The following is a 25,829-nucleotide window of genomic DNA, read 5'->3' on the forward strand; positions in this document are numbered from 1 at the left end:
TTTCGATTATGCAAGATAATGAAGGACTGGCACATCATATAAGAAGATAAAGTCCACTGCTGCTGTTGAAGCTCTTCCTTTTGTTTTGGTGTGACTTCAACCATCTTCAAATGCAAAGCTCCTGCGAGATGCTCTAACCTCCATTACACCCTGGATAACTGGGAGCTGATTCTATGTATGAATAACAGGATAGAAAAGATCTGTCTTTTGAATAATCTCCTTGGGCTTGTCCAAACACTCAGGGTCTCAAAAGTTTCCCTCTCTGTATTCACACGCTCTGCACCAAGAATGAAAAGGGAAGATGCATATCTAAAAAAGTGGCAATCTAGGCCTAAAGGGGGAGCGCCAAAAGACAGAAAATCTTACCCGTGGATACGCAGCTTTTTGATCTATCCGCCTTAGTGTGGGAAAGCCTACCCTTGCATCACGCTCCAGATGTCACGACTGCTTTTGAACATTTGAGGATATTCTCCGAGCTGCCTTGCCTACATTACCTCGAATGACCGGGTGAAGGATGAAAACAGTTAATCCTCTGCTTGCCCTGCAAACTGGTCATAGATTCCTTGTTGTGGGCCAGAGAACTAGAAAACAAATCCTGTTCCACTTCTCTTTCAGACGACTTCCATCCCTAACAACACATAAGTATACTTTACTAATGCTTTCCATCTACACTATCATGTTGGAGCTTCACAATGGAATTTGAGGTTGGGTCTGTATCATTGTTCTCATTTGATAGTGACCAAAAACTATCAAGTCCCCCAGCGGGTTAGTCAGTGGCAAAGCCCAGACTACCCAGTTCTGCTGATCACCTCCCCCCGCTGGCAATTCTAAAGGCAGTTAAGGTGAACTCCCAAGCCTAAACTAGCTTCATCTGCTCCTCAGAACGCCTCTGACCTTCACTGAGCCACGATACTGCCCTTCTACCTCCCCAGCACCCTCCCTGATGCACAACAGGGGGCACAGCAAACATGGATCGACTTCATTCATCTCCCCACCCGAAATACCACCAGGAAGTCGAAATCTCGGCCCTGGCGCTCCCATCCAGGCCTGCAGTTTTTTTATGGAGCTGGGAGTCGCCCCAAATGTCGCAATCCCCTTTTGCCCATTGCCTCGGCGTAACCCCTCTCGTCTCACCTCTTGATGGTGAGGCTTCTGAACAGTGGATACCACGCGGAGAACTGACAGTGCAGCACATGCTCCTTCTTCATCCTCCAGCCGCCCCCGCCGCCGCCGTCGCCGCCGCCTCTCCCTCTCCTCCCAGCACCCTCCCGGAACCCTGGTCTCCCGTCCCGGAAGTGCCCGCCGAGCTGGTTTGATGAGAGGACACTTCCGGTCTATTAAGCAAGGAGGAAGGAGCGAAGAAGGAGCAGAGAGAAAGAATCTTGGGGCGTGCTTTTTTAGGGTACACGCACACGCACACACACAGAGTTCTGTCCACGGGAGAGGAATTCCGAAACTGTTGAGATGAGGATTGTAAATGCAGGGCTCCTCTTCTCGTCTAGCCGCGCACTGCCCCGGAAGGTAATCCTCTGCGGCTGGGTCACCAGCGGGGGTGCTACGGGTGCCGCGAGGGGGCGAGCGCGCACCCTCTCTCATCACCGCGAGGCGCGCCTGCGGCTCCCGCAGTAGACCAGCGTCTCCTGAGACTACTGCCTTGGACCCGTGCTTTCTCCTTTCCTCCCCCTTCCTAAAGGAGTACCCATCCCGTCGCCCTACGCCTGGGAGTAGGTAACTCGGCGCGGGCCGATCAAGTGCAGGGTCTCTTTGGCGGGGGAGGGAGGGAGCACACCTGGAGCATGCCGGCAGCGGAGCGCGTCTCCCCGGCTGCGAACCCAGCTCGCGTCCCGCGAGGCGCGGAAAGGAGGGCAGGTTCAGAGGCAAACCAGGAACTGGGGTGGAAGAGCTGGGCTACTCGGGGTACAGAAAGTAGGAAACATCAGAGTGAAATGTTAGCGTGAGTGCAGTGGTGGAGGCATCTGCAAAGGGAGGCATGGCCCCGCTTCTCTGGTGGGGGAGGGTTGTGAGAGAGAGGGAACGAGCCCGTCTCTACGGTCCTGGGGAGTTGGACTTTGCAGGTGGTAGAGGAGGTAGATTTGGGAGAACAGAGGAAACGAGAGGTGTCGCCTTTGAGCGTCAAGTTCATTTATTCTAGCCTCTCAAAAGTAGCAGCTTGCAAAAGCACAGCCAGATCGTGTCCGTACCCATGCCATGCTGGATTCACAAGACTAAGGAATGCTAGTCGAATTTGTTATACCATTCTTTTTCCCTCTTCTTCGTCCGTCCCCTATCACCCTATCGTCTGTTTTCCCTACTCCTTTCGTAAGGGCGTATCAGATGGCGGTCAGAAAGTAGAGTAACGAAAAAGTTCGCTTTTATTCATTTCTTTAAATGAATGAAAAGAGAAATGATTAGGTGCTGAGAAACGCCTTTTAAACCTAGCCTTGCTTCGTACAGTTACGTGCTTTGGGCTTGTCCCAGGCACCTTTGCCTAAGGGCGCACATTTCGGATAGCTCCTTAAAATTGCACATTCTTACTGGCTCATCTTAAATAGTTTTAAATTAGAAAGAGGTGAGAACCCCACCGATTACAAGCCTCTTTAGAAAGGTATTCATTCGTATAATTACAGGATTCTCTGCCCATTAGGCGTTAGAACCCCGCCCCGCCCCCCACACACCGGGAATATGCATTGTTTCCTGTTTTGTTTTGCTCAAAGAGTGTTCCTAAGTGGTTTAATTGGGAGCAGAGCTTTTAAACATACATTTTCAAAGCGAAGGTAAATGGAGTTTGCCGTTGCAGAGTATGTTGGGGCAGGGGCGGCGGTAGTGGGTCGGTAGCACTTCTGAGATCCACGATTACGCAATCCTTTCTGTTTTGATGGGGGAAAGAAGCAATATTCCATAGATGCTGGGAGAATGGTGCCAGGCTGCCAGATCTAAGAGAGACTTGATACCGGATGGAGTGGTCACTCAAATATTTGTTTTTGATGTGACCTAGAAATAAACAAGTTGCGGCTGAAGGCAATGTTAGCACTGATAGGGTTAATTTGGGTAAGGTATTTTCTGCTGAAGATAGGAATTAATAGATGTATAGGAGAAAGTAGAAACTGGGAACGTAGTCAGTCTGGGAGGAAGCCCAGGAAACTTGGCGTGTAGAGGTTGAGGTAAGAATTGCAGTTATTTGTAAAGAAGCAGTCTGTAAACTTAAATATAGACACTACAGGGACGGGATTTGATGCAGATGTCTTTTATTCAGGCTATATACTTTAGAAGTGCTGACATTTTAGTATTACTCACAGCTGATTTTAAGTAACTTGTTACACATTTAACCAGCATCGAATAAATTGATATTACAAACAGACACTCCAGTATTTTGAATGGGTACAGCTAAATTCAATTTCTTTTTTTTTTTTTTTTTTTTTTTTTTTTTTTGCGGTACGCGGGCCTCTCACTGTTGTGGCCTCTCCCGCTGCGGAGCACAGGCTCCGGACACACAGGCTCAGCGGCCATGGCTCACGGGCCCAGCCGCTCCGCGGCATGCGGGATCTTCCCAGACCGGGGTATGAACCCGTGTCCCCTGCATCGGCAGGCGGACTCTCAACCACTGCGCCACCATGGAAACCCCGCTTTCATTATTTATTAGCCACCATGTTTACCTTTTCTTCATTTAGCCATCAACTGTTTATATTAATCAAGTTTCTTCAATGAAACCTTTACAACAGTGGAAATAGTTGCTTTTTCTCGTGAGGGCCGAAAAATATCTGTAACTAAAGTGATAGGGGGGTAATTGAGCAATTCCAAATTAAATAATGAAAAAACATTTCCTTCTCTGAATCCATAATATAATTAATATTGTAGATTAGTGTTTCCAACTGCCTGTTGGTTTTCTCCACTTGGGATATCTTACTGACATCTCAAATTCAGTGTTTCCAAGTTTGAACACTGCACCACCCCTTTCTCCCAGTTTTCTTTAAGATCATCTCCTTCTTGGAATTAGCTTTGGAAACCCCTTCCCCAGAAACTGTTTTAGGAAAAGTAAAAAAGTCTCATCTGCCAGGAATTAAATCTGCTTGCTCCTGGTCCACCCTCGTCCAAACCTATGTTATCTCTTTCCTGGGCAATTATGAAGAGGTTCTTTACTGGTCTTGTTACTCTGTGGCTGTAACCAGTTAACTTTTCCAAGGGGTAATTACAATCAGTTCACTCTTGCGCAACCAGAACTAAAGGTAATGATTGTAAATCACTTGGTTAATGATCATAAATCACCAAGTATAATTTCAGTAAAATGTCAGTCCCTCCCTGCCCATCCAACCCCTACACCTACAAGAAAAGAAAAGAAAAAAGAAAGCTTTCAGTGGCTTTGCATCATTAACAAAGTAACTGCAGGAAGTTATGTGAGGTTAATTGTCAGCAAAGAAAAGCTCACTTAAGTTAATCCATTTGATGTGGTTACCAAAATTTTACCATAGATGGTACAAAAGAAGACTGATCAAAATATTATCTTTAAAAAAAACTAAAATTTTTGAAGCTTTATGATTTTAACCAAGATTATGAAATATAACAAAACTAATGGTACTTCGTTCATTATAAATCAAGTGGCTTTTCTGTGTAATTTTTCTGAAAGAATGTAGAATAGCATTTTAGACGTGCCTATTAACAACACAATCGTTATCTTTTTGCAAAAATTGATCTCCCACTTAATTTTTCAAGTTGCCTTGTTGATTTCTCTATTCAATTATTAAGCGGTTCCAACTGCCTGACCTTCATTTGTCAATCAGAAGTTTTTGCTTACGATTTGAGCTCCTACATCTTTGGTTGAGTATAGATGGTGTTTACAATACTCAGCTATTAGCTGGGAGAGATTAACCAATGTGTGATTTCTCGCTCTGATTTTTGCTTCACTTTGCAAGCTCAGCAAGCTGCAGGGACTCGGGTATCGTAATACGTGAATGATGAGAGCCTGGGCGCAAACCCTACAGCCTGACTTTTGCGATTCTCAGTTTAACTTCTTGAATCTTACTCCCACTTAACTTTAATCCAGCTGTTGTTCCTAATACTCAAATACACAAGTTTGTGAAAATGTGATCTTTTATCTTTCTCCCTTCAGTGGAGAATTGTAAGTGTAAACCCAAGAGGAACGTTCCGAGCAGCAGGAGTTTGTGGCCTGCTGGTTAAGGTTGTTGAGTGCTTTGTTTGCCAGCAAATTTGGGGGGAAAGGGGCTGGCATCCAGCCGAATCTGTGTAAGCCTTTGGAAATGTGTTTGTTAATATCATCCATTATATGTGGGGTTTGTTTGGTTTGTTTGTTTGTTTTGTTTGTTTGGAGGGCATAGGGAGGGAAAAGTTGAGAGCCCCAGGGCTTGCCAAACTCTCCTGTGATTTCTCAACCCTTCCCCCAGTTAGTATCTCTGCTTTTGTTCGTGTGGTTCCTTCTACTCAGAATGCTTGCCCTGCCTTCTTGGTCTCTAAATCATATCTTAGTATCAAACTACCTTTTAATATTAGCTTTTTAAAAGTCTTTTCTATTTTCCCTGCCTCCCAAGTGGATGTGATTTGTGCCTCATTTAAAACACCCTGGTATTGCATTATCTTTCTAGCAGGCATTTGCCCTTCTGGTTATTTGCATATAAGGTCCCTAGGGCAGGAATAGTGGTCACTTTGCACTTGCTGTATACTTGAACTTTTGAACTGCCCACGCTCACAAAGCTAGTTAGACGCTGCTGCCCGACACTGTACAGGAATTCAAAGAATCCTGTGACATTTTCCTTCACTGGAGTTTTTTGTGCCCTGGAAAACTCACACATCTGACACATCATAGACCTTCTCTGCTCAAACCAAAGTAGGTTAAAACAGATTATGTGAATTAGAACACTCAGCGTTATGTACATGGGGGTTTTTGTGGGGTTTTTTACATATAACATACACCTATTAGCAGCAAAATGTAGATGACCTTAAGTTCTAGCTAATGAAATGGATAACATTTTTTTTTTTTTTTCTTTTGCGGTACGCGGGCCTCTCACTGTTGTGGCCTCTCCCGTTGCAGAGCACAGGCTCAGGACGCGCAGGCTCAGCGGCCATGGCTCACGAGCCCAGCCACTCCGCGGCATGTGGGATCTTCCCGGACCGGGTCACGAACCCGTGTCCCCTTTATTGGCAGGCGGCCTCTCAACCACTGCGCCATCAGGGAAGCCCAAATTAAATTTTACTTTTAAATCTCGAAATAGCGTGGGGTTGGCTTAGGAAAGCTCTATCACAGTGGTGTTGGAGACAAGCATGCAGCTGGGCGTGGAGAGCTGTCTGGTCTCTGAAGAGCTGTGCTGGTGACCAGCCCCACACCGCACTATTCAGCTTCTGTTTCTGAAATGGTGCTAAGAATAATGGTCTTTTTCTGTTTCAGTAATATTTTTGACGTGCTTGCATAATCCTGAACATTTTGGGAATCGCGTGGTAAAGAATAGACTTCTGGGGCTTCCCTGGTGGCGCGGTGGTTGGGGGTCCGCCTGCCGATGCAGGGGACGCGGGTTCGTGCCCCGGTCCGGGAGGATCCCACATGCCGCGGAGCGGCTGGGCCCGTGAGCCATGGCCGCTGAGCCTGCGTGTCTGGAGCCTGTGCTCCGCAGCGGGAGAGGCCACAGCAGTGAGAAGCCTGAGTACCGCAAAAAAAAAAAAAAAAAAAAAAAAAGAATAGACTTCTGAAATCACTCTTTAATCCCCTTTTTGTTTTTAACACAGTTCATAGATTGCCAGAGAATGCTGTTCCCCCTTGGGGCTGATTGCATTCCAAGTAATTACCCCTCGAGAGGCCCAGCCCTGTTAGCCACTTTTTCTTTCTTTTTTTGTAATTTATGTCTGGAGCTTGTTTTTGTTTTTCTAGACCTCTAACATTTTAGCTTAAACATTTAAAAATACAGTCTGTTTGAAACAACTGCTTATAAATAGTTTAGCATTTGCCAACTGAGGGTCGATTTTTGATTACTGGGACTGTTTTGTACTTGAGTTTAGCTGATTTAGATGAAGAGGGGTGGATGAGGAACCATCCTTCAGAATAGGGCTTTTTCACCTTTTTAGCCCACCAACAATCCCTTTGAAAATCTGAGGGCAGCTGTAAAGAGAAACATTAGGGGACCCAGCAGATAACATAAATGCCTTAAAGTGTTGTGTAAATCTGAAGGAACTAGATGCCCCTTTGCCCCTAAAGATACTCACGTGGGGGTCGTAGGAGGACCTCTAGTTCTAAATTAGGTGTTACTGACATTTTGTCTCCTGGGAATCCAGATTATGAATCTTTTCATAGAGGAAAGTAGAGGTTATCTTGCTTCGCCTATCTGCTCTTCTGGTGGCACGTGTACCTTTAAGGACTGCAGTTCTCTGCTTTTTTTTAAGAAGTTTGTGTCAGACAGGGAGATGAGCTCGGTGCTTTGTGTCTACCTAGAGGGGTGGGATAGGGAGAATGGGAGGGAGACGCAAGAGGGAGGAGATATGGGGATATATGTATGTGTATGGCTGATTCACTTCGTTGTAGAGCAGAGGCTAACACACCATTGTAGAGCAATTATACTCCAATAAAGATGTTTAAAAAAAAAAAAAGAAGTTTGAGTCGGAACGTCATTTTAAAGGAGGTAGAAATTTTGACTTAATCCGAGTGTTTTGTACCGTTCTAGACAGATTCTATATCGTGCACTAAATGGGGTTGCTTGGTTGCCTGAGAGTTACTTTCTCTTAAATGTCAGAACTAGAAGTGGAGGAAACTTTCCTTCTCTGATGTATATGTTGTTAATAGAAGGGAATGGAAATCTAAAAGATAAAAATCTAGGTGGATAAAGTTCTTTTCTCTGGAGGTAGAACACTCAGGTGGAGACGCGTAGCCAGCCATTGATGTAACCAGCCTATGGTTCGTTTTCATCTGGGGCAGCACTCTAGTGTGATTGCCTGTAATGATGTAAACTGTTTGATGTAAACCAATGCCAGTTAAAAGTCTACCTAATAAATTACCGTCTGGGGTACTTTCAAAGGAATAGCTGCCTGTTTTCTTATGCTGTATGCGTATAATTCATATGCTGTCTCTAAACATGTAAACGTACATGTAGCTTACTACTTTATTACTTTCATGCCTCTGTTCAACTGTCACCGAATTAAAGAGGCCTTTCCTGATCACTCTGTATAGATTAGCACCCTTCTTCCCCCTTCACTCTGCTTCAGTGAGTGTGAAGATGTATAGGCATTTCTTTCTCTCATCCTCATTAAGTGGGTATTTTTATTTCTTTAGCATATAGTCATCTTTCCTCACCTCGGGCCTCAAATTTCGCTTCTTTGCCAGAGTAATTCCTACGTTGGCCCACAAAATAATGTGCAAGCAACAGTGTTCATAATGTTTTAATAATATAGCATAAATACGTACTGAGCATCAGACAAAACGGACAGTAAAATGGTCGCGTGTTTAGCAATGCAGTGTTGTTGAGTCCAGAGCAGAGCTCTGCAAACTGGTCTTCCGGGCTTTGTCAGCCTTTGGACCCAGGGTGACAGTCAATAACCCAACTATCCTACACACTTACCTGTTGGGAATTTTAAGAGTGCAAAGGTGGTGGTTGTTAATTGAGATGTAATTCACAGACCATAAAATCCACCTTCATGATTATAAAATTCAGAAGGTTTTGTGTATTCACAAGATGTGCCACCGTCATCACTATTTAGTTCCAGAACATTTTCATCCAAAGGAATGCCATACCCTAGTCCCTCCTTCCCCCAGTCACCTGGTAACCACAAATCTGCTTGCTGTGTTATGGATGTGTCTCTTCTGGGTATTTCATATAAATGGAATCATACAGTATTTGGCCTTTTGTGGCTGGCTTCTTTCATTTAGCGTGTTTCCAAGGTTCATCCATGTTGTAGCATGTATCAGTACTTCATTCCTTTTTATGGCTGAATAATTGTCTGTTGTATGGAATCACTACATTTTATTTATTCATCAATTGATAGATATTTAGGTTGTTTCCACTCTGGAGCTATTATGAATAATACTGCTGTGAACATTTGTGTACAAGTTTTTGTGTGAGCCTATGTGTCATTTCTCTTGGTTATATACCTATGAGTGAAATTATTGGGTCATATGGGAACTCTGGTTAACCGTCTAAGGAACTGTTTTCCAAAGCAGCTACACTGTTTTACATTCCTACCAGCAATATATTCGGGTCCTAGTTTCTTCACATCCTCACCAACACTTGTCATTATCTCTTTTATTATAATCATCACAGCGGGAGTGAAGTGGCATCTCATTGTGGTGCTGATTTACATTTCCCTGATGGCTAATGACGTTGAGCATATTTTCATGTGCTTATTGGCCATTTGTATACACTTTGCAGAAATGTCTGTTCAGATCCTTTGCCGATTTTAAATTAGGCTATTTGTCTTTTAATTATTGTGTTGTAAGAGTTTTTCACATATTTCACATACAAGTCTTCTATCAGATTTGCAAACTTTTTTCCCATTCTGTGGGTTATCTTTCTACTATCTTGATGGTATCCTTTGAAGCACAAAAGTTTTACACTTTGATGAAATGCAGTTTATCTGTTTTTTCTTTGGTTACTTGAGCTTTAGGTGTCGTATCTAAGAGACAATTGACTAACGCAAGATCATGAAGACTTAAAGTTATGTTTTCTTCTCAGAGTTTTATAATTTTCGCTCTTACAATTAGGGCTTTGATCCATTTTGAGTTAATTTTTATAGATGGTATTAGGTAGAGGTTCATTTTTATTCTTAATCTATGTGTATATCTAGTCCCAGAACAATTTGTTAAAAAGACTGTTCTTTTCCTCCAAAATTCTCTTGGCCCTCTTGTTGAAAATCAATTCACTGTACATCTATGGGTTTAACTCTGGGCTCTCAATTCTATCCATCTATATATAGCCTATGCTTGTGCCAGTACCCACACCATCTCGATTACTGTGGCTTTTTTTTTTTTTTTTTTTTTTTTTTTTTGCGGTACGCGGGCCTCTCACTGTTGTGGCCTCTCCCGTTGCGGAGCACAGGCTCCGGACGCGCAGGCCCAGCAGCCATGGCTCACGGGCCCAGCCACTCTGCGGCTGTGGGATCTTCCCAGACCAGGGCATGAATCCGCGTCCCCTGCATCGGCAGGCAGATTCTCAACCACTGCGCCACCAGGGAAGCCCTACAGTAAGTTTTGAAATCAGAAAGGTGAATCTTTTAACTCTGTGCCAAGGTAGTTTTGAAATTGAGTTTAACTTAATTAGATAAAGACCAGTAGACGAGGAACTCTTCTTCAGAACAAGCCTAAGCAGGCCCCACACCAACCTGATTCTTAGAAACAGGTTGGCTCTCTAGACTTAGCCAGCCAGTTGCACTCTTTTTCTTCATTCATTTATTCGTCAGTGATTTTAGGGAGTTTTTATAGTAACATAACTGTGAGCAATGTTGAAAGTTGGATAATGTAAACAAAAATCTAGTGTCTGGGAGATAGTTTTGGAAATCATTTCATCCCAAGTGGGAGACATTAAGGTTTTTAACCAGAACAGGGATAGCAGGGGTAGGACACTTTCAGGAAGTGTTAGAGGTAGAATTTCGAGGACTTGCGATGGATGAGCTATGGTTGGTAAAGGAGTTTAGGGATCGGAGGTACTTGTATTTCCAGCTTGCGGATGACGTGTGGGACTAGATAGTGATGGCCTGAGCAAAGATACACAGTAGTGTCATCTGGTCTTTCAAGAAGTCCTGCAAGGTTGGAGCAGAGAACAAGATTATGAGAAAGTTTATTTAAGTTTTGTTTTGTTGGTTGTGTTTTAGGGAAACTTGCTGTTTAATTATCACTTTAGGTCCCAGAAGAAACAGAGCAGACACTTTTCCTTCTAAGATGATTGGTAAGAGAGTTGTTGTTTGATGGTTTCTGTTTTCCCTGGAGCTAAAGTTTGGAGGTGGGGTAGGTTAGGAACTATGGAACTTCAGGGTAGTGAAGGGTTGGAATAGCCACTGAGAAATGTAGATAAAATAACAAGGAAACAGAAAATAGGAATAAAAAAGACAAGACAGAGGATCGATTCAGGAAGTCCAACAGCTAAGTATTAGTTCCTGAAAAGGAGAAGAGAGAAAACAGAGGGGAGGAAATTATCAGTGAAATAGTTGAGGAAGCACAGAATGAAGTTTCCAGATTGAAAGGACCCACTTGAATCCCCTAAAATAACACCAGCATCACCGTGAAGATGTAAGTAACTGCAGGTTTCCAGAGAAAGGACACCGGTCGCTTGGAAAGGATCTAGAATCAGAGTGACTCCAGATTTCTTAGCAGCAGCCAGTTTGCTTTTTTTGGTATATATGTATATAAATTTATTTATTTATTTTTGGCTGCATTGGGTCTTCAGTGCTGTGCGTGGGCTTTCTCTAGTTGCAGCGAGCAGGGGCTACTCTTCGCTGTCGTGCGCAGGCCTCTCATGGCGGTGGCTTCTCTTGTTGCGGAGCACGGGCTCCAGGCACGCGGGCTTCAGCAGTTGTGGCTCACGGGCTCTAGAGCGCAGGCTCAGTAGTTGTGGCACACGGGCTTAGTTGCTCCATGGCATGTGGGATCCTCCTGGACCAGGGCTCGAACCCGTGTCCCATGCACTGGCAGGCGGATTCTTAACCACTGCAGCACCACCAGGGAAGCCCCAGTTTGCTTCTTAGAAGCAAGACACAGAACAGTGTCTCCAAACTGCTGACAGAAGATGATTTTCAGCTCATAATTGTATATGCAGCCAGATTATCAATCAACTTTGAGGGTAGAAAAAAGATGTTCAGACATTCAGGGTACAGAATTGAGGGAATATGCCAGGAGAAAGTAGTAGCCCATGGCACCCGGGATGGGGCCTGCCCTTTCCTAATAGATCTTGCTTCTAGTTAACTCATTATGTGCAGTTGTTACGTTGACACGTTAAAACTTTGAATGGGCCACTGAACTGTTCAGTTTTAAATTATTAGAATAGTATATCCATTTAACACACACACACACACACACAAAGATAAAGGGGAGGGAGAAGCAGCCAGCCAACAACTCAAAGTTTCACTGAAAAGGGTTGATGAGGGACAGCAGTTGAGGGGCAGGTGTTGGGAATGGTGTACAATCTTTGTACTGTTTCCCCATGGAAAGCGTTTTAAACGTGGAGTCAGGAGATCTCAGGCTGTGTCTAAGGGCCAGGTCTGTGCACAGCAGGATGTGGGTCGGTCTCACCGGGACGCTTTCCGTTCTTTCCTGGCTGTTCCCGAGGCCTTGCGTTTCCTGTTCCACCTGGGGCAGCTCTCCCCGGTCTTCACGTGAGAATCTCAAGCTTTGATGACACAAGTTTTTCCGCTATTTAAGTACTTTGACCAGTGACCTATGGACAAATGTGTAATTCAGAAAAATTAATGTAGCCTAAACACATCTCATTCTCTTACAGCCTGGGGACTATAAAGTGAAAATGGAGCAACAAGAACCAGCAGATTCTCAAAATACCAAGCAGTCTATTATTTCAGAGGAGGTATACATTGATTTTTACTTCCCTTCTCCTTCGCCATATTAAGCTGAGTTTAAAAGAGATGTATAGACTATTTGCTGTTTCAAATGATTGTTTTTCTTTTTTTTTTGCGGTATGCGGGCCTCTCACTGTTGTGGCCTCTCCCGTTGCGGAGCACAGTCTCCGGACGCGCGGGCTCAGTGGCCATGGCTCACGGGCCCAGCCGTTCCGCGGCATGTGGGATCTTCCCGGACCGGGGCACGGACCCGTGTCCCCTGCATCGGCAGGCGGACTCTCAACCACTGCGCCACCAGGGAAGCCCCTGTTTTTCGTTCTTTAAGACGGGTTTTAAACACTGTTCCTGCTCCCTTTTTAGAACTTGGGAATTTTGCTCTTGTGTGGGAGCAGTGGTGTATCATTCTTAATTATATGTATTAGCGAAATTGAGGCTGTTTTTAAAGTGAGTTTTGACTGTTGATTTTTTGAATTCTCAATTTTTATTTTTTTCATTTATTTTTTACTGAAGTAGAGTTGATTTACAGTGTTGTGTTAATTTCTGCTTACAGCAAACTGACTCAGTAATACACATTCTCTTTTATGTTCTCTTCCAGTATGGTTTATCCCAGGACATTGAATATAGTTACCTGTGCTATACAGTAGGACCTTACTGTTTCAATTTTTATTAAAAGTTTCTCTGGGTAGAAGAATAAATCATGTGAGTTTTAGGGCTTAGACATTTCATCCCTAGGTATCACATCTTGGTTAGATATTTGTAGTCTCAATATGTGTGTTTAAGAAGAATAAAAACCTAAGTTGTTAGTTGTGGTCTAAATTCCAGAACTAATGTATGCTTGTGTGTTATCCAGTTTACCTTTTAAAAAGTCTCTTCCTACAGGAACCATTGTAGTGGATAAACTTTAAATCCTTCATCTTTGTAACTCTGAGCTTGACACCTTTCTGGAATTCTTTTTTTTTTTTTTTTTTTTTTTAAATTTTATTTATTTATTTATGGCTGTGTTGGGTCTTCGTTTCTGTGTGAGGGCTTTCTCTAGTTGCGGCAAGAGGGGGCCACTCTTCATCGCGGTGCGCGGGCCTCTCACTATCGCGGCTTCTCTTGTTGCGGAGCACAGGCTCCAGACGCGCAGGCTCAGTAATTGTGGCTCACGGCCTAGTTGCTCCGCGGCATGTGGGATCTTCCCAGACCAGGGCTCGAACCCGTGTCCCCTGCATTGTCAGGCAGATTCTCAACCACTGCGCCACCAGGGAAGCCCTGGAATTCTTTTTGATTTAAAAATCTTTCTGTGTTATCTGTGAACAGATCTGATAATTATTAGGTTGCTGCTGGCGACAAGTGACAGATAGAATAGTAAGAAAAAGGCTACTTACTGCTTTATGTACACAGTGCACCTTTGCGCTCAGTCAGTATAGTCTGTAGGTAAGTTAGTCCTGGTAACCTAACCTTGGCATCCAGGCAAAACGATGCTGGGTGCCCCTCAGACTGGGTGGTAAACCCATGTGTCATTATGGGAAATGTAGTCATTGGCCGTGGTATCCCTGTATTCAGCTTTGCCGTGTAGTCATTGACAGTCAGATGCCACTGAGTTTTCACATCCTAAACACACACACGTGACTGGCACCCAGATCAGAGGAGAGACGGTTAGGAGCATCCCAAGAAACCCCTCCCTCCCTCCCTCATGCTCCCTTCTAGGTACCCCCGTCCTCCCCTCTCCCAAGAATTTGTCAACTCTCATTTCTTTTCACCTCTTCAGTCCTACCTCCAAAACTCCACAGAGCAGCAGGCCCACCATCAGAAAAACAACTTTCAATTCTTTAGACACAAAGAAAACTTGGACACAAATTTTGGGGAGGGAGGCGTGATCATTGAGAGCCACAAAAGTTTGAAAGGAAAAGTAACTAAATAAAAAACAGCTCAGCTTGAAAGTTTCCCAACTTACTATCTGATCTTTTAGTTAATTTCAGAAGGAAAATGGGTCAAGCTTGAAAGAACAACTTACAGAGATCCTACTGGTAAAACAAGGTAAAGTATTTTTTTCTTCTTTTTGTAAAATGCTGAGGATTTGGGTTCTCAAGGTCTCTATTTAGTGTTTGGCATAAACTTTGATATTTTCCTCACTGTAAACTCTGTCTTAAGTAAAGAATGTAGTTAAGCTGTTTTAACACCATTCTCCCAAGTAGATTAGGGTGAACCTAAAACTTTTGGGCCAAGCCTAATTTATGCTAATAAAGCAGCAGAATAATTAACAGTACAGGTGACTTCCTTCTATTAAACCAGTTTTTATCTCTGAATTAGAATTTAAAAGAAATTGCTACTGGGTTTGAGGTAAAACTTACAGGCTTACACCTTGCTCATGGAAATGAAAATTGGGGGGGGAAAGTTTTGTAAAGCATTTCACACTGTGTACCAGTCGCCATAAAGACATATGTAGGTGAGGGCCAGGAGGGAGTTCCTGGGGCCTGGCGCCCGCGGTGTCTGAGACTATGCTAAGAAAACTATTTGGGATCAGATTTATGCATGAAAAATGTTCATCATACATTTAAAAGACAAATAAATTGAAATTAACCTCAACATCTTAAAAATAGACAAATAATTCTTACAGTGTATTCATTTGGCAAAATCTAAGCAGCCGTCTCCACAGCAGATCATGAAGACACCCCAGCAGTGTCAGAAAAGTTACTACGCTGATAACAAAATAGGATATTGGATATATGGTTTTTAAACCCTGCCAAATAATGTGTAAGAAAAGGCTAGAAGGAAAACTGTAGCAAAATATTAATGGCAGCTATGTGACTAGCCTTTTTCTTCTATTTTCCAACTTTTCTGTTTAGTAATTCTGTATATTACAAATAACAGAAAAAAATGTGCTAAACATTTACTTATGAAATACAAAAAAGGAGTAAAACAGAATGAGAAGATAGGAAAATGTAACTAAATTTAGTATCCAGGTTATATGATATAAATTCATTAACATAAAAACTCTATTTGCTAAGTGATCAAATGAGAATAAAGTTTCTTCGTAATGAAATAAATACATCTATCGTCAGTGTGAAAGTACATGGACTTGCCAGTGATGTAAACAACTTTTGACTATATCTACTAAAGTAGCAAAAAACAGTAATAAGGTTCAATGTTGGAGAGCCGTGGGGAACATTAAGATATTCATAGCACTGGTAAAGCCAAAGTAAGAAAGCTAAGCACTACACCCCATCCGCAGAGTGGGAGGGGGCACCTGTTCCGTGCCGTGAGCTGGGTGTGGTGAGGCCCGAGACTTGGGGAACACGACAGGTGCACACATACTTACACTTGTGAAAACATAGCCAGAGCTTAGAGCCTAACCTACCATGACACAGCTTCATTCTCCTTCCTGTAGAGTTAAGTTTATAACACAAAATAGAGCCCTTAACACTAGTTAGTGTGAAGAGTACGTGTTGGTTGGCGCCCATGTGGCTGTGCACCTGCCCCTGTCCTCTCTTCCTTCCAGCACTTCTTCATCAGGGATGTGCCTCGGAATCACTTGGGGATTTGTTTCCAAATACTCAGGATTCGGTCTCACCTCCGGAGAGTCTGCTTCAGTAGTCGGGAGTGGCCTCAGGTCTCCCAGACTCCACACTGTGTGGCCTGTTTACAGCACGGTCTTCCGCATCCGTCCATACGTAGGGCTGCCCTGCAGCCTCCGGAGAGCGCCTGTGTGAAACATTAACATTGCATACCCGAATGTCAAGCTTTGAAGAATGAATCTCAGTACTTTACCGTACTATTGCATGTACAGAACAGTTAAATTGCAGCTAGAAAATCCTTTGTTCCATTGTCTCATTCATGGAAGAGGGTATGGAATTGATTTGGGGAGAGTAAAGATGTGCCGGCTCTGTGCCCCTGTATCGACATTCAGGAGAGAGCTGAGCTCCCCCTCTGTCACCCTGCCTACCTCTTGGAGCTGGTTGACTAGAGGGAAGAAAATAAAACAGGCTTTCCTTATAACAAAGACTAAAAACAGAGTAACTCAACCAGAATCAGAATTCTAAAGCTACAAGAGGCTTTTAAGACAACAATCAGATGGACGTCTCTCCTCTCTGAGTCCCTCTGAGATGACTGGAGCTCTTGGGGGGCGCTCTTGTTCTACTGTTTCTTATAAATACGTACCTATTTTATGGCTCCATACTGCTTATTTAATTCAGCGTAACCACTATAATGATGCTCCTCTTTTTGCTTCCTTTATTCCTAGTGTGTTGGGGATGGGACCTTCAGTGCTTTTCCCAGCACTGTCTTCTTCAGTCTTTAGGACTCTAACCCTAGGAGGCAGCAGAGAGAACTGGGCCAGAAGGTGTTTTGTCACTTGCGAGTTATTGACTGATCAGAATGGCTTATTGGTTGGCTTCTTGCTACTAACAGGAATGTGGGCAGCTGTGAGTCGTCCTGGTAGTCTGGTTGATTTTCATAGGTTCATTTTTGACATATTTGCACTTTAGAATTTGGGTGCAATACTAAAAGATCTACAGTTTACTGAAAGTTTTTTTTTTTTTTAACCGGATTAAATTCGGACACTTTTTAATAGAAATGTGGCAAGGTTCAAGCCTCAAGGACAACCAGATAAAAAGTACGAGGTTTCCTCCAAGGAGTACCTCTTACCCTCAGTCTTACTGTAGGGAGACAGATGTCAGATATGGATGCTTTGCTTTCTTTCTCCGGAGCCATCCAGATGTCTTCCTTTTTTTTTTTTTTTTTTTTGCGGTACGCGGGCCTCTCACTGTTGTGGCCTCTCCCGTTGCGGAGCACAGGCTCAGCAGCCATGGCTCACGGGTGCAGCCGCTCCGCGGCATGTGGGATCCTCCCGGACCGGGGCACGAACCCGTGTCCCCTGCATCGGCAGGCGGACTCTCAACCACTGCGCCACCAGGGAAGCCCTGTCTTCCTTCTTTTAAATCAAAATTGTTTGCTTCTTTACTCCCATCTCTAACCGCTGCGTTTTTCTGTTGAAGGGCTAAGAGTGAGGAGGAAATTCCCTCATATGCCCTTCCCCCTTTAAACAACACGGTTGTTCCAGTAACTGGATTGTCAGTACCGGGTTCCCTGAAACAAATAGCTAGTCAGGAATAAAGCTGTGAGGGGGGACCAGGAGCCGCTCACCCCACTTGTTCTTTTAGGGACCATTTTCCCTTTAGACAGGATCTCACGCATGCAGAGTACTTACCTAAATTTATTAATTCCTCAGTTAATAAACAGGAAGGTCCTACTTGCTTACATTGTGTAGCTGAGGTGACGGCTTTTAAAATCTAAACTATAAACGTCTCAATGGTTTACATTATGCAGGATATCCTTTGGAATTTGCACAGGGGCTGGATTTGCACTGCTTAATCGCCTTTAAAACTGTGATCGCCCGCTGTGCTGCTCACGCAAATTTATGATCCACACAGAAGTGTTTTGAGTAAATGATTTGAAAGCTGATTTGAAAGGCAGCTCAAGTGATGAGCAGGCCCTCTGTTGAGATGTAGAGAGTTAGATGTGGGAGGCAGTGGTTTTCTCTGGTAACTTTGAGAGGCTGTGGGAAGGCACAGTTGGCTCTTTTTTTGATACAGATCTTTACTGCGTGGTGTTCCTGGCCGCTATTCGCATGCTTTGCATCTGTAAGGTGCTGGTTATACACCCAAAACCTAAGAAGTCTCCTCTCCAGCACTAATGCTTCTGTTTTTTCTTGTCTGCCCGAACAGAACTTGGGAAACTGTGAAACGGACAACGAGGAAAGGCCAGTCGGCTGATGGTATGAGTGCAAACCTGTTAGAACTCTCCCGAAAGGAAGTCCCACACAGGACTAGGAGACTGGGGGTAGGAGGGATTTTTACTGTAACCAAGACCTCAGAGCAGGGTTATCTTCAAGTATGATCTTTTATCTTTAACTCTGGTGTTCTATTTTGCAACACTGTAACTAAATCAAGCTTTCTTTATCAGTAACTTCCGGTTCCTGTTACCTAAGCTCAGAACAGTGTTTTTGAGGGGAAGATGTCATCATACTTAAGGCCAAACTTAAGTCAGTGTAACTTGAAGCCACATAGTGTATCTAGATGTGTTATGACTTCTAGAAATCTTTTGCGTTCTGGTCAGAGGATCTGGGTGAGAGCCCTTCGTTTGGAAAACTTATTTGGCATGACTTGGCGCTTTCTGACCGCTTGCTTTTATAAGTTGATGAGGAAACGACTTAGGAAAAGACTGTTCATTCAGTTCACTTTCCCTGCCAGCCTGGATGCTTTGCCTGCAAAGATCCCAGAAAAAGTCCTGAAAACCACCTCTGGTCTAGGGGAAGTTGGGCAATAAGTCTTCCCTGTTTTTCCCTTTTATTTTTCCATTTTGTTCTGTGTTCTGTTTTTCCTGGAAGTGGAGCAGCTGCCGCAGCTGCTGTGTTTTCCTACTGGGAAAGCGAGAGGAGCCGATGGTCTCCCTGGGCAGTTGTATTTTCCAGAATCCAGTGGTTTTTGGTTTTGGTTTGGTTTGAAGCCCAAGTAAACTTGGGAGAAAGGGTCTTTTATCCTAAAACAATGAAGTTCAGTCTAGTTAGCATATACGACAAACGTTGGAACTTATTTGATTTATTGCTTAAAGGAAATCGAAGAGCACAGAGATCAATGTAACTTCAGCAGCGGCCTGGCTGCAGCAGGGCGAGAAATGATGTCTGTAGCGGTTCGTGTAGACCAAAATTTGTCCTGGACCCTGGGCTAAATGTTTACTTCTAGTTTCAATTTTATTTTAAAGAAATTGTGGCAATAAAAATAAGCTTTTTATAAAAAGAAAAATTAAATAATATGGAAGTGTGATTATCTTTTCCTTGCTTTTTTTTAATGAGAATAACTTCCAAAGTTAACTGCCAGTATTGTAGCTTAAATTAACTTCCTATTGCTAATGGCAGATACAAGACAGATTTCAGCTGCAGCATTTCTTAAAATGTGGGCTTTTATCAATAGTTAGATTGCTGTAAACAAATTCCTGGCGTTCCTGACCTTTCATTGGGGTTTCCTGGTTTTATTTCCTGCTGGCAGGTGTGGCGGTCATCCCCGTGCTGCAAAGAACCCTTCACTATGAATGCATCATTCTGGTGAAGCAGTTCCGACCCCCGATGGGGGGCTACTGCCTAGAATTCCCTGCTGGTGAGTAACTGAACACTGGGGAGTAGAATGGCCCCTCAGGGACTGCTGGACTGGGCCAGGGCAGAGCCTGAGAACAGCAGAGCTTAGACATTGAACACCTTTTCATCTGTCCATGCGGTTTTAAGTAAAACAAAACCACTTCTGCAGTGAGGCACCTCCAGGCCACACTCCAGTGATCCTCTAATCCGTAGCGGTATCACAGCTCACCTTTCCAGGCCACCTGCCCTCCTCTTTGCAGCATTCTTTCTAGCCTCTTTTGAGTCATTGGCTTTTCCTAATTTGTCAAGGTATTTCGTTTTCTATCACTAATGATCTACCTCTGGCAAATTTACAGTAATAACTAGGCCCGGCTCTTAACTCCAGAAACTGTGAATGGGAAGGAACCATGATCCTCCTGTATGTATACAGGCCAAGGAAATCATCTTAATTTCAACTAGAATATTCTTTCAGTTGTACAGGAAGTATCTAGAATGCGGTGCATCCTTATAGCACTTAGTTGGCTTGTTCCCATCTGAAGAAGTTAGATCTCAGTTATCATTAGTGGTTTAAGTTCTGTATTTTCAAAGTCCATCCCATAGTAACACATAAGTAACAGCTTTATTTTCTTTCTCACTTCCTTGCCATTTCACTGAAGAAATTAATAACTTTAAAAGTAATTGAGGGCTTCCCTGGTGGTCCAGTGGTTAAGACTCTGAGCTTCCACTGCATGGGGCACAGGTTCAATTCCTGGTCGGGAAACTAAGATCCCACATGCCGCTTGGTGTGGCCCAAAAAAACAACAAAAAAGTAATTGAAGAGCCCACGTTTCACTTTTTCTTTGCATCCTGTAAATTCCTTTCAGGAGAAAGGATCTGCAATGCTGCTGGCCTCCTCCCACTCGGCCCGTTTACTCCCTCCTCACAGTGAACTAGTGTTACCCACAGTCCCCTCCCCGCTGCTAACCTCCTTTCCGATCTTCTCCCTCCCAGGCGACGTTTATCCTAGCATTGCATTCCAGAGCCCTCCATATGGCCCTGAGGGAGGAAGGCAAGATGGGAAACACTGTCCCCAACTCGCATGTGAGGAAACAAAAAAAAGCACAGGCTTCCTGTGCTGTAGTCACATGACTAGTCTAAAACCGGGGCCAGTTGGCCACCACCAAGCCACTTACCCACCCAGGAGATCCGTGCTGTACAACAAGCTTGATGCTGAGATGCTCACAAAAACATCTAGGTCTAAACACGAGGAACAGAACCTACTAAATCTGCCCAGGGGTGTTCTTTTGTCTTTAATTTTTCTATAAAAGATCAAAACCCAAATCAGTTTTATCTGCACGCCCACTTTTCCCAAACCTCTTGGTTAATTATTCACACGTAGCTCGGCAGCTTGTGTGTTAGAAGAAGGGGGCTCCCTGTCCTACCTCTCACATGACTGGGCCTTGCAGGTCTCATCGATGACGACGAAAGCCCAGAAGCAGCTGCTCTTCGGGAGCTCGAGGAAGAAACTGGCTACAAGGGCGACGTTGCTGAATGTTCCCCAGGTTCGTGCTGCTTCCCACGTGTGTGCTTGGGGACAAACTCTTGAAAATTAGCCAAGCAGTTGATTGTTCTGGATGTGAAAGGGCTGACTCTGGGTGTTCTTTATGGTCAGGGATTTATTTATTAGCTAATTCACTTTTGAGAAATCCTTGATGAGGGTTGGTCACCTGAGAGTGAACCTCCCTGCCCCATGAGAGCACGGCTGAGCAAAAAGGGCTGAAGTTGGAGAAGAATTATGAGATTAGGGTGCCTTTCGGGGTTCCCACATCCTAAGCTTTATTATGTACTCATCTCGTCCGTATGCCGCGCTCCTCACTAGAAGACTTTCTTGATGTGGTGAAAGGATATTACCGCATCTAACCCCTCAGATTTACCAAAATTTCCTCAGGAACTCTGGGGAAAATATGAGTACTAACTACACATGTGTTCTGCAGACCTACAGCGTATATACTAAGGGAATAGGAGAAACCAGTTCCCCTGCATAACTTCTACATAAACTATGAGTTACAAGCCCACTCTTCCTCCAAAGACATTTAAGTGATGAAACGAATGACACCTGACTAGTGTCTGGAAAGGTGATCTGCTGCTTCTCTCCCCAGCTGTCTGTATGGATCCAGGTTTGTCAAACTGTACCACACATATCGTAACCGTAACTATCAATGGAGACGATGCTGAAAACGTAAGGCCTAAGCCAAAACCAGGTAAGCATGTGTTGGCTACATTTACAGTGGTTGCGTTGTATTAAGTTTCTTTTAACTTGCTACTAGTTTGATTTTTGTTAATAGAATAATGGTCTTTCAGAGATGCTTCATTGGTACTCTTGGCTATTTTCCTAATCTTATGTATTTCAGCATTTTTCTCTTAGCACTTCATTGATTTTTATGCTTTCTTTATATAAAATGTGCAATTACAAATTTCCATACCTTCTATATGGAGTTTATTCCCGCTTAGTAATAAGGACTACAGGCCTTAAATCATAAACAGTGAAAATCTTCAAAATCACTCTGATTTCTGTCTCCATCAATACTGTAAGAATGGCAGAAGTGCTACAGCACAGCACCATATTAACTGTTTTTGTCGAGTTCCATATTTAGTGAAGCTTTGGGGAAATTCTTTGCTCCACATTTCTTAGCAAGTTTGGATTCAGAGGCTTTAATGCCTCTGTCGGTTCCATGGGCTCTCGCAGCTCCACTAAAAGGTGGTGGTGACACAGACACCACCGTAAATCATGTGTTGGAGTGGAGGTCTTCCATTTCCCGTCCCTTTTAGTTGTTCCTGAGTGTTCCAGTTTCCCACTGCAGCTAATTTTAAATGCCCAGTTTTCAAACTAGCGAATATAACATGCTGAGGAAGAGTTTGGCAGTTCCTCAGAGAGTTAAAACATGGAATTAGCAGGTGACCCGGCAATTCCACTCCTAGGTAAATACCCAGAAGAATTGAAAGCAGGGCCTCAAACAGATACTTGGACGCCAATGTTCATTCAGCATCATTCACAATACCCAAAAGGTGCAACAACCCAAGTGTCCATTAACGGATGGATAAACAAAATGTGGCCTATTCTTACAATGGAATATTATTCAGCCATAAAGCAACGAGGCATGCTGATACATGAAGCTTGAAAACATCTTGCTCAGGGAAATTAAGCCAGACACAGGAGGGCAGATATTGTGTGATTCCACAAATGTGAGATACCTAAAATCGCTGCATTCATAGAGACAGAAGGTAGAATAGAGGTCACGGAGGATAGGGAATTCTTGTTCCGCGGGTACCACCTTTCTGTTTTGGATGATGAAAAAGTTCTGGAGATGCGTAGTGCTGATGATTGCACAACAGTGTGACTGTATTTAATGCCACTGAATTTGTACCTTCAAAAATGGTTGAATTGGTAAATTTTATGTTATGTATATTTTAACAAAGTTTAAAAATACATATATGCATATCACAGAATATGCTTTAAACTTGGCCATTAAAACATTTGATTTGGAGAACAATAACTTTGTACTGTTGGAATTGTTTTACCACGTGTATAAATTAAATTAGTAGAGACCCAGGTTTCTGTTAAACTCTTATAGCCTTTTTGATAACGTCTTGCACAAAAGCCTTGCAGCGTTTGACCATTCCGGGCCTTGCTGAGATGTCCCCCTTCTGTTTGTTTTCAGGAGATGGAGGTACGTGTCCCGCTCGGGGGCTGGCCTTGAGTGCCGTGTGGTGCAGCGGGAGCGGCCATGGCATTGTGAGTTGCTCAGTTGGGCTCGCCTGGTGTCCGGCTTTATTTTCACTTGCACTTTGTTTGTTTAGAATTTGTGGAAGTGATTTCCTTACCAAAGAATGACCTGCTGAAGAGAATTGATGGTAAGCATTCTTGATTACCCCACTTTCTCTGTTTTCCCCATCCCCACCAACGGGGTACTAAATATAATTCTGTTTCTTCCTCATTAAACTCAAATACCTAGAAACTGTTATAAGACTGCAGTTGACCTACATAATAAGTTTCCTTTCCAGGTGGCACAGAGTTTGAAAATAAGAGCAAAACATTCCATGTCAAGTGAAAGCTTTCATTAGGGGCTTTTTTAATTCTACAGAACAGTCAAGATATAGGCCTGCTGATTAGCCAAAACTATTCTATACCTTCAATCTTTAACCCCTGCCATGCAAAGGTATAGTAAATAATCTCTTAACCGATCCTCAAATATGCCAGTATGTTGGACAGTTCTTTATGTGGGGTCTAAGTTAAAGATTTTAACAAATATTTAGGCATCTAATATATACGCAGTGTGATAAGCTGATATAATGAACTAACTAGCAGCATGCCCCTTAGTAAACTACTTGTCATGTAGCTACATGTGGTTCCCGGTCAGCCCGTCTCATAGGACTTTGTAAAAATTAGTAAGGTTCCATGGACCGATGTCCTCCAGTAACCCTACACAAGGAGATACTGCAAAAGACGTGGCAGGGCCTTCGGGGGCTCCTCTGCCAGCTGGGTTCGTCTCCAGTCACTCATGACAAAGAAGTGGGTGATCTCCTAATTTGAATACTATTAAGTTTTTATTTCAAAAATTAACTTGAAGCATTGTTTGACCTGAAGCTTTGGGAGCAGTCTCTTCCTTCCTCCCGTGAGTACCAGTGGCGTACAGTTTTATTTCTGACGCCTGTGTTTGAAAAGTCAAGGGGATCTTTCAAAAACTGCTGGGATTTCAGGTTCCCAGACAGCCTCCATCCCTACGTTACCTTTTTATAGACCAGACCTAAGGTAGAAACCACCTTAGGATCCCAGGGTCAGAGTTAGAAGTGCTCGTCGTGAGGAGATGCAGTGATTTGAGGTGCTTACTCGGGGAGAGCCATGGCCACCCGTCACAGCACAACTCTGAGGCCAACAGGCCTGGCTGGATTGAGGCTCAGTCAACCGTGTGTTAGTTACAGCTCAGAACAGGCTCCTAGCTCTTCTCATTAAACGGGAACAGTAGGACAGCCCCTACCTCTGAGGAGGCAGGAGTAAAGTTAAATGGGATAATGGTGACACACAAATGCTTGAAGGTTATGTGCTATTGTTTTTATTTTTTGTATTAGGAAAATGTCCTTTTAAAAAAAATTCCTTCCTTCTCCTTTCCAGTAACTTCCCTTCCAGCCTTAAAAGAGGGGGGAAAACAGGGAGGTAGAAGGATCTATATATATAGGAAGAGGGAGGGGCAAAGAAACAGCGTTCCTGGCTTTACTAGCATCACAATATAGTAATCAAATTATTTATTCCACACGTACCATTTGAGGAGTAGGAAGGCACGTGGAGTTCAGTTTTCTACGAAGAATAGCTTTTAGCACTCGCCCAGCACCTGCTGGCACAGATGAGCAGGACAGAACCCTGTCTTTGAGGGTCAAACCGACTCTGAGCTTGTTCCTAAACAAGTGGCTGGGAAACAAGGGGCAGATTGGAAATCTGGGGGCCTCCACCTGAGTAAAACAGAAGTTCTCATGAAAGGCCCTTGTGGTCAGATTCAGAGACCTCATCCAGTCCATCCGAGCACACAGCTGAACTTGCACATGGAACCTGTGTGTCCCTGACAGTGGAGAGGATGGATGAATCATCACTGTGAGTTCAGCGCAACAAAGCCCTGTAGTGAGCGATCTATGAAGTAACAGTTGGATCTATAAACTTAAAGCTTTGCTGTTTAATACACAGAATCATCACCTGGTATATGTGCTCTTCTGTCTTTAACTTTTTCTTGTTCTTATCTCATGCTGGAAACGTAGTGCTGCTTTTACATCCTTTATTCTTCTGCTAGAGTAAGATCCTTGAAGGCAGGAAACGTCTTGTTCATCACTATACCACCAGCATCTAGCACAGGAACTGGCACATAGTAGCCGCTCAGTAAACACTGATTGGCTGATAAGGGGTATTATCCCTTATCAACTTCATTATCTGACTTGTATTCTTCACCTCCTCTAGATCTGGTAGCTGATGAACATCTGACAGTGGACGCCAGAGTCTATTCCTACGCTCTGGCGCTGAAACATGCAAACACGAAGCCGCTTGAAGAGCCCTTCCTGAAGTTTTAAGGCCAAAGGACAGTCGCCTTGTTTCTGTAACCAGGACACAGGCCTCCTTCATTAAGACTTTGTATTCAGCTTAGTTTCAATGGAGATTTGAAATTAGTTTTTTCATAAAATAAAAGCACAGAATGCATGTGGTGGT

General features: G+C 43.6%; 2 protein-coding genes across 8 annotated transcripts in view; one reads left to right on the forward strand and one right to left on the reverse strand.

Moving 5' to 3' along the window:
- Nucleotides 1–1,489, reverse strand: part of CDC123 (cell division cycle 123) — a 57,459-nt gene extending 55,970 nt beyond the window's left edge. The window contains exon 1 of one of the 2 annotated variants that reach the window (XM_032624500.1): nt 1,135–1,273. In XM_032624500.1, the coding sequence (XP_032480391.1) occupies nt 1,135–1,208 (74 nt within the window). In that variant the 5' untranslated portion in view covers nt 1,209–1,273. Of the gene's footprint in view, nt 1–1,134 lie in introns of both variants that reach the window. The other variant, XM_032624499.1, reaches the window with a different exon arrangement.
- Nucleotides 1,328–25,820, forward strand: NUDT5 (nudix hydrolase 5). 6 transcript variants are annotated; one of them, XM_032624501.1, is made up of 10 exons: nt 1,390–1,521; nt 12,417–12,497; nt 14,444–14,511; nt 18,198–18,247; nt 19,518–19,625; nt 21,049–21,144; nt 21,742–21,843; nt 23,302–23,310; nt 23,441–23,494; nt 25,584–25,820. In XM_032624501.1, exons 1-10 carry the CDS (start codon nt 1,465–1,467, stop codon nt 25,691–25,693), a joined length of 735 nt encoding a protein of 244 aa, XP_032480392.1. In that variant the 5' UTR covers nt 1,390–1,464; the 3' UTR covers nt 25,694–25,820. The 6 variants fall into 6 exon arrangements, with proteins under 6 accessions (XP_032480397.1, XP_032480392.1, XP_032480395.1 ...); XM_032624502.1 differs by lacking the exon at nt 1,390–1,521 and adding an exon at nt 1,572–1,724; XM_032624503.1 differs by lacking the exon at nt 1,390–1,521 and adding an exon at nt 1,575–1,728.
- Nucleotides 25,821–25,829: the final 9 nt, after the last annotated feature.

The sequence above is a fragment of the Phocoena sinus genome, chromosome 2, assembly GCF_008692025.1.
Source record: "Phocoena sinus isolate mPhoSin1 chromosome 2, mPhoSin1.pri, whole genome shotgun sequence".
In the NCBI taxonomy this organism is placed as follows: Eukaryota; Metazoa; Chordata; class Mammalia; order Artiodactyla; family Phocoenidae; genus Phocoena; species Phocoena sinus.